The 9,827-nt window shown below is 46.7% G+C and overlaps 2 protein-coding genes across 2 annotated transcripts; both read right to left on the bottom strand.

The window, feature by feature from the left end:
* Window positions 1-255: 255 nt before the first annotated feature.
* kpna7 (karyopherin alpha 7 (importin alpha 8)) lies at window positions 256-4,098 on the bottom strand (the record flags this gene model as incomplete). Its single annotated transcript, XM_083694655.1, has 12 exons — window positions 256-342; window positions 832-978; window positions 1,086-1,268; window positions 1,400-1,633; window positions 1,907-2,083; window positions 2,289-2,375; window positions 2,622-2,704; window positions 2,786-2,885; window positions 3,146-3,314; window positions 3,600-3,685; window positions 3,779-3,919; window positions 4,033-4,098. 12 exons carry the CDS (start codon window positions 4,096-4,098, stop codon window positions 256-258), a joined length of 1,560 nt encoding a protein of 519 aa, XP_083550781.1.
* Window positions 4,099-5,054: 956 nt separating this feature from the next.
* On the bottom strand, window positions 5,055-9,539 carry LOC310822298 (tyrosinase-like; the record flags this gene model as incomplete). Its single annotated transcript, XM_083694643.1, has 5 exons — window positions 5,055-5,302; window positions 5,648-5,829; window positions 6,646-6,793; window positions 7,251-7,467; window positions 8,718-9,539. The coding sequence occupies 5 exons, from the start codon at window positions 9,537-9,539 to the stop codon at window positions 5,055-5,057; spliced, it is 1,617 nt and encodes a 538-aa protein (XP_083550769.1).
* Window positions 9,540-9,827: the final 288 nt, after the last annotated feature.

Raw genomic sequence — 9,827 nt, 5'->3', positions numbered from 1 at the left:
ACTAAGGTCAATGTCTCCTGCCCACATGACCGTACCAAGGGAAAAACATTGGGCCTTAGGTAGCCTCTTGCCAGGGGCCCAGAACAGATCTCCAGGGGTCTAACGTTTCTCAGTCCTACCAAGCAGCCTTGAGGATTTCATGCATGACTCAAATGTAAAAACAAGAAAGTAATGAGGGTGTTCATTGCAAAAATATTATTTTATTAAATTTCATCATTCAAGTATACAAAACATCAAAACCCAGTTGGTGATTGACTAAAACTCAAAGGTATTCTGGACCTCAGGGGCATGGAACACAAAGCCAGACTCTGTGGCCTCAGTCTTCAGACAGTCACTCTCCTCCTAAGTGAAACAAGAGAATCATGAGACAAGAGCAGCAGTCAAATATACACAAGCCATCCCCACTGGTTCAGGTGCTATACAGATGGAACGTGAAGATCCACAACTATCCCAATAGACTTATTCAGGAGGCACAAGATGGCATAGGGTTAGACATTCCGTTTCACATGAGCAGGGGTGGCAAAAGTACTAAAGGGAGTACAGGCTCACTCAACTTCTGATTCAGCTAATCGAAGTCTGGAACAAAGGGAAAATGCTAGCATTACTTCCATAGGGAAAGTACATTGTAAAGTCTTGACCCCACATTGGACAGGTGAATTAAAACATCATAGTAAGCCACCTTTCCAATCAATGAAGCTACACACATGGTGGGAATTCACCACAACATATTCAGTAATCAGCATGTGCCTCAACCCCAGAGTAAAGGGTCAGAATTCAAATGATCAAAGTCACACTCAGGGAGCAAGAGAAGGAGGACAAAGTATTACTCACATCAGTGAAGTACTTCTCAATGAGGCTCTGGGCAGCTCGGTAAACAGTGTCATTCTCATGGTTCTGCAGCAACTCGATGCGGTCCAGCCCTCCCAACTCCTCGACCAACAGACACAGCTTCTCGGTTTCCCCAAGCTTCTCAGACGCCTGGGAATGGAAACAGGAATGGGCAAGAGAATGAGGGTAAAACAGCTGGTATGAGGGGGGGGTGAGAGAACATTATCCCCCTATGCTGACCCCCCAGTAAACATCACCATAAAGATGTTGTTGATGGCATCCAGTATGACCAGGATGGTTTTGGCATCTTTGACCTGCAGCAGGCCCAGTATGGCCTCCAGCCCGCCAGTCTGCACCAGCTGTACCACCTGCTCCACAGTGCCCCCACTGGTGAAGTTGGTGATTGCCCACACCGCCTCCCGCTGAGTTTTAAAGTCCCCCTGACAAAGAAACAGGGTTAATTAAGGCTCCAACATCTCCTTCACAGAATAGTTGAAGTTATTTCAAAATCAAATGCTAAAAAGATCAGTCTGACTGCAGCACAGCTGTGCACACATGCAGGCTGACTCACGTTTCGGAGTAGGTCGACAAGCGGGGGAAGCAGACCGCAGGTGAGTAGTTGCTGTATTTGCTGACATGGACCTGCTGCAATGTTGGACACGGCCCATGCCGCCTCCTTCTGCACACTGGACTTGGGGTGCCTCATCAGCTTAGGCAGGGCAGACAGAACCCCAGCATCGATGGCCATCTGAGTCTGTACGTCCGAACCACTCACTATGTTCCCTATGGAGCGCAGCGCAGGGGTCTGCAGAAGGAGACTGATCAGACTAGAGACCATTATACAGAACAGTAAATCTAAAAAGTAAATCATTTAACAGGTCTTCTATTTGGAAATTGGGAGAACTTCTGCTCTAAACTCACTAGCAACCAGTTAGGTGCATCACTCCCTTGCATCATGTTAATGCATTTGTGACCAACTGGTATTAAACTGGTCAGTGCTTCACCTGTTAAAGGTAGGCAATGTCAATGTAACCATCACATTCTCTCTCTCCCACCCCCCCACCAGCTTAGACATTACCACTACTGTGAGCTCCTCAAAGCCCATGAGTGCCACCAGGCGAGGGATGACACCAGTCTTCACCACAATGTCAATGCGGTCATTGGACCCATCAGTGAGGTAGGATAAGGCCCAGCATGCATCAGACAGGATGTCCTTATCACTGAGGTGTAGCAGCTGGATCAGAGAGGGCAACACCTGCCATAGAAGAGTTAGACCAAACATCTGCTCAGGGGACCGTGCATGATTAGCAGGCAATCATTATCAATAGCACTCTAGTTTAAACCAAGCTTACCAACTGAACAGTTGGAACCTACATTTGTCATGAATGGAATACTCAGACAACCATATGGTGTCAAGTTGGCCAAATCACACTATACATGGTATGACTGTAAAATCACACCTGCTGAACTGCAGAGAGGGGCGGGAAGGGGTTCTTGTTCCGGCAGAGGTTGGACAGGGTCCAAGTCAGGTTACGCAGGTAGCCCACCTGGGTGGGGACAAATAGATAAAAACATTTTTTATTAAATTCACATGCAAAGACATGTTAATAACAAGAGGTGAAGGCAAGCCAGGCATCCACTGCCTGCTAACACATACTTTAAAATCAGTAAAGGTGGAAGGAGAGACAATAAGAGGAAGCCACTAGTCTATTGGAACACACCAAACCTACAGTTACTTTATTGAATCTGTATGACCATGACTACATAAGGAATCCTACAGATGATGGACTTACAGGAGTGTCTGGGGTGAAGCGAGCCAACAGGGCAGGGATGACATGGCATTCGATCAGCGCATCACGATAGGCTGGACCATCACCTGACAGGAAAATTCAACTTAAATATACTACTTTTCTAAAAAAAACAACTGGTGAACAAGTGAATCTGGATTGTGCGTCACCTGCAATGTTGCCCAGAGCCCAGACAGCCTGTTCACTGATGTGTAGCATGGGTGATGCCAGCAGGGAGATGAAGGCTGGCACTGCCCCATGCTCTACCACCTAAAGACAGAATCTCAATTCCAAACTGACCACTTGCCCACCTGAGGTGAAATGTGCAAAATCTGCCATGTTGTTCATATCTATTCAATCCTACCTAAGGGGTATGTTGATTTGACATCAGATCATAGTCAACAGTTAGTCTGAGCCAGGGGAGTTCTACATAGGGAACTCAAGACATTTACTCCTATGGAGAACCTATAGCCAATACACAAACTAGCCAACTGGTGTTAGTGTGCATTTCCACATGCATGCATAGTCACCTTCTGCGTGTGCCAAGAAGTTCCAGATGCAATGTTTGTGAGTGCCCATGCTGCCTCAAACTGCAGAGAAGGGTCATCATCATGGCCCAGAAACTCTACAAAGCGTGAGAGCAGCCCTGCATCTACAATCTCTTTCAGAGGAGGATTACGCTCCCGAGACAGCAGCTTCCTACAGAGGACAGGGGGGTTACAGTGTGACAGGCAATGGGAGTTACACCATCTGACATTTCAGCTTCATGGCTTTTCAGGGAGACTGCTTGTTAAGTTCAAGTAACTGTCAACCCCTTCTCACCTCATGACAACCAATACAAACAGTTCTTTCAGATCTGTCAATGCTTATAAATACTTTGATTGAAGTAAAAAAAAACCTTCACACAGCATAAGTGGTATAGAATGGTGCACATCGTGTAAGGCCATACTAGCAAGGTCCTAGCAAGGTCTAGCAAGGTCCTACCTGGCCGCCTGACAACCTCGGGTCTGACGGTCTCTGCAGTCGCTGTTCACGTGGCCAATTATGTCCTCAATAGTCGCAGAAATGACCTAAAGATATCATGCATTGTAACCACCGTTAGGTCTTTCGATGTACAGGTTTGACAAACGTTTTTAGTTGAAACTGAGCACCGTTAATTGTACCTCTTGATTATCGGTGACGAATTCAGGAGAGAGAGCCGCGTCCTCCGGTAGAGTGGAGATATTTCTCCTCTTCAAAATGTTGTCATTCCTATGAGCTTTGCGTAGCTCGACACACTCGGCAATTCTGCGCTCACGGAGTTTCTACAGGTGAGAACAAATAAGTGAGGAGAAAGCACCCATATTTGAAGCGGGGACGAAAGTTTAAGCGATGAAAAGGTAAACAATATCGTCATATAATGGATAAGTTCGCTCACCGTGGGCTCTTTCCCTTTGTTTTTGAATTTGGTCATGCGGTCGTCGGTGACATTCTTTGTAGGCATTGTGGACGTTGACGGGCAAGCAAAATGATAACAGAGACTCTCCTCGGCAATCAATTATATAATTGTAACTTTACTCCAGGTACAGGTGGAGTTTAAATAGACCCATGATGGCGTAATGCTGGGTTCAGGTGAAACTCCTTACCCGTGATTTTGACCTTCGCGCCATCGTGCAGGTGCCAGTCAGTCAATAGATGCGCTCAATTGCAATCGACACCAGCCCGACGGATAGTCCATGGGCAACAGCAACACCCACACATCTAATGGCGCACTTTTCCTTAAAGTGTTTAAGTTGTTTACACATTGAATGCTCGTTTTAATTAATTGGATCTGTTTATAGCCATTCATTTATGATACTGTAGGCTAAAAACACCATCATGTAGGCCATCATATATGTTTGGGCTATAGCCTGGGAACACATGTTGCTGCTACAGCCACAGACATAACAGCAACGGTACATTAATTCATTAGGGCTACTCAAACCTGCAATATGAATGTGGTTGCAATATATCAGGTAGCCTATATATCAGGACATAGACGAAACATTACATTTGGACCAAGAATGCCATTGCACAGTTTCAAATTATGCTTTATTGCCAAGCTACAGTATTCCAAACCGGTAGGCTGCATACAATGACTATTCAAGATAATCACCCAAAAATAAATGCAATCACTGTTGCTGTACTGTAACATTTTTGGAGAGTATTTTCTATTGTGCCATGTTTTCTGTACCCTACGAGATTGAATTATTATAGTCAAAGCAAAGGTTCGGAAAACGACTGTAACCTCCACATTGACACCAAAGTGCCAGTGTAAACAAATGTTTCACAGCTTTCTCTCTTCACCTTCATCTGCACAGTACTGGTCTGGAAACATGACAACTACTTTATTTTCACACCTTTATTGAGATGTGTTGTGTATGTATGTGTGAATGCCTGTGTGTTGCCCTCTTCATGTCTTCATATGGTGGTGTGGTAGTTCTGTGTGTCACTGTCGACGATGAGGGGCTGTCTCTCAGAGAGGGGGAACATTCTCCTCTTCCAATCATGTGGCAATGATAGGCCAGGCCACAACCTGACAGCAGTCTTGGCAACCACAGCCACAATAATAGCAACCAGGGCCCCCAGGATCCCCGCCCCTAGTATCCAGGGCCATACCGCCTGCAGCTGTTCCAGGTAGGGACCCATGGACTCGACTAGCCGCTGGTCTGGAGTCAGAAGAGGGACAGGAGGGGAGGAGAAAAGAAAGAAGGGAGGGAGGAGAAAGAAAATGGAGGGGAAAGGGAATGGAAGGAGAGAAGAGGAGAGGACAAGTAGTAGAGAGAGATGGGAAGGGAAGGGAAGAGAGAAAGGGGATGGGGATGGGGAGTGGAGTGGGTAGCGGTGAAGAGGGAGAGAGTGGAGAGAGAAGGATAGGAGAAACAGAGGGAAGGGGAGAGGAGAACGGAGAGGGTGGGGGAGGGGGAGGGGGAAAGATAAATTATAATTTACTACCCCTCCATGTATGAAAAGATTCAATGTAGAATTGAGTCAGTCAGGCAGGCAGCACTTACTGGGATCTAGCAGATAGGAGTATTCATATCCCAGGTCCTTGCTGGAGATGAAGTATTCTCTGTTCTTGTGGAGGGGCAGGAAGGGCACCATGTTGTAGTCTCTATTGTGTCCAATAGGAGTGTTGGATTCTGGATACTGGGACGGAGCCGGGCGATGCCTCCTCAGCCACTGCTCATATATACTTAGGACAGAGAGGGGGAGAGGTTATTGTGTGTGTGTGTGTGTGTGTGTGTGTGTGTGTGTGTGTGTGTGTGTGTGTGTGTGTGTGTGTGTGTGTGTGTGTGTGGATGGAGTCAGTGGCACATATCACTAATGGCTGCCATACATACAAAAGCCTTTGCATTGCCAGGCATGTCCGCATTCTCAACCTAATTGCTAGTGAAGTTAGACAGGAACCACTGTGAAAAGTTAAAATTCACAAGCATTCCCATGTTATGGCAAGTTGGTTCATGTGCCAAATACACCTGACATTGTTATTGATAAAAACCAAGGAGAGGTGACCTTATTAGGAGTAGGCTGCTCGTTCGATCTTTGCATGGAAATGTTTTCTACACAACTGTTAAAATACCAGATCCTAGTCACATTTATTACTGGCCTTTGTCTGAGGTGTCAGCTAGTAATACTGATATTTGGCAGCCTTGAACATGCATTACCTAACAGTACATGGCCTGCAAATTGCTAAATGTTGTTCTGTGCCAGCCGTTGTGGGAAGCTTAGCTGTGTGGTGAAGACGGTGCTACTTGTATCCAGGACTATCTGTATGACTTTTGTTATATTTTGGGTGCTTTGATGTCATGCTTTACTGTGCACCCAAATAAAGTATTCAAGTGTGTGTGTGTGTGTGTGTGTGTGTGTGTGTGTGTGTGTGTATGTATGTGTGTGTGTGTGTGTGTGTGTGTGTGTGTGTGTGTGTGTGTGTGTGTGTGTGTGTGTGTGTGTGTGTGTGTGTGTGTGTGTGTGTGTGTGTGTGTGTGCGCGCGCGCGTGTCTGTTCCCACCTGTCTACAAAGGAGTGGTGCAGTAGGAATATGGGGTCATTTGCAGACCCCTGCACTGATGACATGGATCCATTCATGAAGACGTGGAGAGCAGCGTGCATACCCATGCGGGGACTACTCCCTTGACCAGTCTCGGGGTCCCCGAAACCTGCAAAACCATGGTTCTGGGTGAGAATCAAACTACAACCTGAGAGAGGATGGGGTTTTGCAAAAAACAAAACCAAGAGCCCGTCCTCCTCAGGCTGACAGGGTAGATGTTAAAGATTCATTTCACCACCAAGACTCTTTTAAAGCCATTTTCATCCTCAGTAAATCAACACACATTATTGGAGACTTTTGAACGAATGCCCAGAATCGGTGGAGTGTGTTTAAGTAACCGGGACTGACTGGAAAATGACGTGAGATGAGAATTGAAGAGAAAAGAAGAGAAGAGAAGACACAAACCTCTAGGTGTGCTCAAAAGAGGATAGAGGGTATGTCATTGACGCAGAGGGGGGTAGTAAAGAAAAAGGGCTGGAACCATGAACATGCATACCCTATGGTACCCAGCGATCAAGGTTGAAGGGCCAGGTGTTGGATTTGGAATTTAGCCGAGGTCCAGGTACCTTCTAGAGTGTTCCTAAAGCTCATGTTGGCAGTACGGTCCATGGTTCCTGTGTCATAATCTGGTAGACTGACTGTGAACTCCACCTCCGCTGCTGTCGGTAAACGTGCAACAATGTTGCGGTTGTGGTTTCCAGGGTTACGAAGTAACGGCCCCTCCTCCCTGCCATCACACAGCACCCCTCTCATATTGTAGTCTGGTGCCCGTGAACACAGCACCTACACACACGCACACACACACACACACACACACACACACACAGTAGTAATGAAAACAATGTGTTTGTCTGACAACACCAGTTACTTACTAATGAAGCCAAAATGTTCCTCTTGCAGTGTAATCAGATACTGTATTACCATTTCAATAACTCTACTCCATTATGTCCTCAAACAAACTGTGGCTCTCGGATGTCTATATCTGCTGCCTTCTAGGTTCATTGTCTGTGTGATGTGGTTATGGGTGTGCACACCTGCAAATTAATGTTTGTGTTTTGAGTGTGCTTGTACAGTATGCGTAGTGTTTTTGCGTGTGGGTGGTGGGTGTCCCTACCCTACATGACTTGGAAGGGAGTAATACAGATGGAATCTAATTATGAATTTCGAAATCATGTTCATTTAATTCCAAACGCCTTAATTGTCTTGGCTCCCGCAGAAAATGATACTGAGTTATATAATATCCCAATGCAACCTTCATATGGATGAATCTCAAGTGTGCGGCCGCCCACGGCAGCCGGTACGTCGTGGAGACGTGCACGTGTGTGTGTGTGTGTGTGTGTGTGTGTGTGTGTGCGCGCGCGCGCGTGTGTGTGTGTTGGGGGAGCGTAGGTGTTTGCTAATCACGGAACACGCTTAACTGCGAGAGCCTAGGGGGGCAGACAGACACTAGGAATACCGGCTCATCTCCCGCACTCCTGCACCAACTCATCCACTGCATAGTCAAGTTTTGTCGTGTTTAATGATTAATAATTGTAAATAATAATAATAATAATAATGGCAATGAAAGGTAATGTCTGGTTTTCGTACAATACTGAATATTAAAGAAACTGAATAAATAATCATTGGTTAAAGATAGGTAAATGGTTTAGGTCATGTTGTCTTGATTAGTTTGTTTCATGGTAGGCCTATGTTTTGTGTCAGTTTCCATGATGTTCTGGGACATGGTCCACATTAAGGCCCACATGTAAACTGGTTATCTTACCAACCCACAATATTAAAATTATTGCACTATATTTTTCTTTTATGATAATGTGTTTTTTCAAGTTTGGTGAATGTTTAACAGGTAGCCTAAACGTTCTCCTCTCCATGGTTTCCTTTCCTTAATTTTCTCTAATGCGAAATAACTTGACAGGTGAGACCATAGACACAGAATGGGTGAAACATAGTCCCGCAGAGGCCTCGTAGCCATAGCATAGTTTTTTATCTTACATAATGTAACTGAATGATCTCCACGGTGTAACGGAAAGACTTACCCTCCAGGAGGAGAACACGGAGGCCGGGCTTATGAGGTTGCGGTCTTCTGGGCTCTGGTCGCCCATTAGGTCGTTGGTGCACACGTCACAGCCGCGGGCATCCCGCCAGTCCCAGTACGGGATGGCGAAGCTTGAGTCCCCGGTGAGTTTCCTGATCTCGTGCTCCCAGTGAAGCATGTACAGACGGTGCCACGGGAGAAAGGCGGGCGCCCAGTGGGCAAAATCCACGTCGGTCCACACATTACCGGGCCCCCCTAGCAATGCGTTCCGTGAGACATAGTAATGGATCCACACGAACACGTCATACACAGATACATCGGTAAACATGGGGTTTGAGCCGTTGTCCATCTCTTGGTAGGTCCCCGTGACGATCACATAATCCTTGCTGACTGTGTGCTTGGCCAGATTCAGGTAGGAGATGAACTTCTGCCTCTCGGCCACCGACATGTGAAATATGTTCCTCCTCAATGACTCTCTCCTCTCTTCACAGTTTACACCAAAATACCCAAACTTGCAGTCTCCACAATTAAAGCCCATGTAGTTACCTGCGCACTGGCATGTCCGGTTGTAGAAGACCGTTGGCCACCTCTCCCTGTCGTCTAGCCCAGAGAAGGGGTACTGCGGCCCGTTGGGCAGGTCTGAGACCTCCGCGTCCTGGCAGAACCCTCGGCCAGAGTGGGCCCCACAGGCTGATCCGTCCCCCTCCCAAGCCGGGCAACATTCCTTAGACCGAAAGGCTTCCTCGGTGACGCAAAGACGGGGAAACTGCTGATATGAGGGTCCTAGGCACAGAAAGAAGCTAATAACAATCAATGGCCACATTGCAACATATCACAACGCACACGCCAGCCCGACGACTGTAAGCAGAGGGCAAGTGCGAGAGCGGGTTAAAACATAGTCCACAACTTTCCCCGACTGTAGACCTACACTTCCCCTCTCTATTCAACCCCCCCCCCCCCCCCTTCTTCTTTCTGGTCCCGAGCAGTCACATGCCCAATAACCCTGGGTGAAGATTATTTCATGGGCGGTTGGTTCACAATACACACACATGTCCCTTCGATATTCTGACGTCTGGGTCTTATGGTATTGGTAGACTATTGGTATCTTATG

Source organism: Argentina silus (assembly GCF_951799395.1).
Source record: "Argentina silus genome assembly, chromosome: 2".
Lineage (NCBI taxonomy): Eukaryota > Metazoa > Chordata > Actinopteri > Argentiniformes > Argentinidae > Argentina > Argentina silus.
The sequence above is the reverse complement of the archived record's forward strand: the minus strand, read 5'-3'. Positions and strand labels throughout refer to the sequence as shown.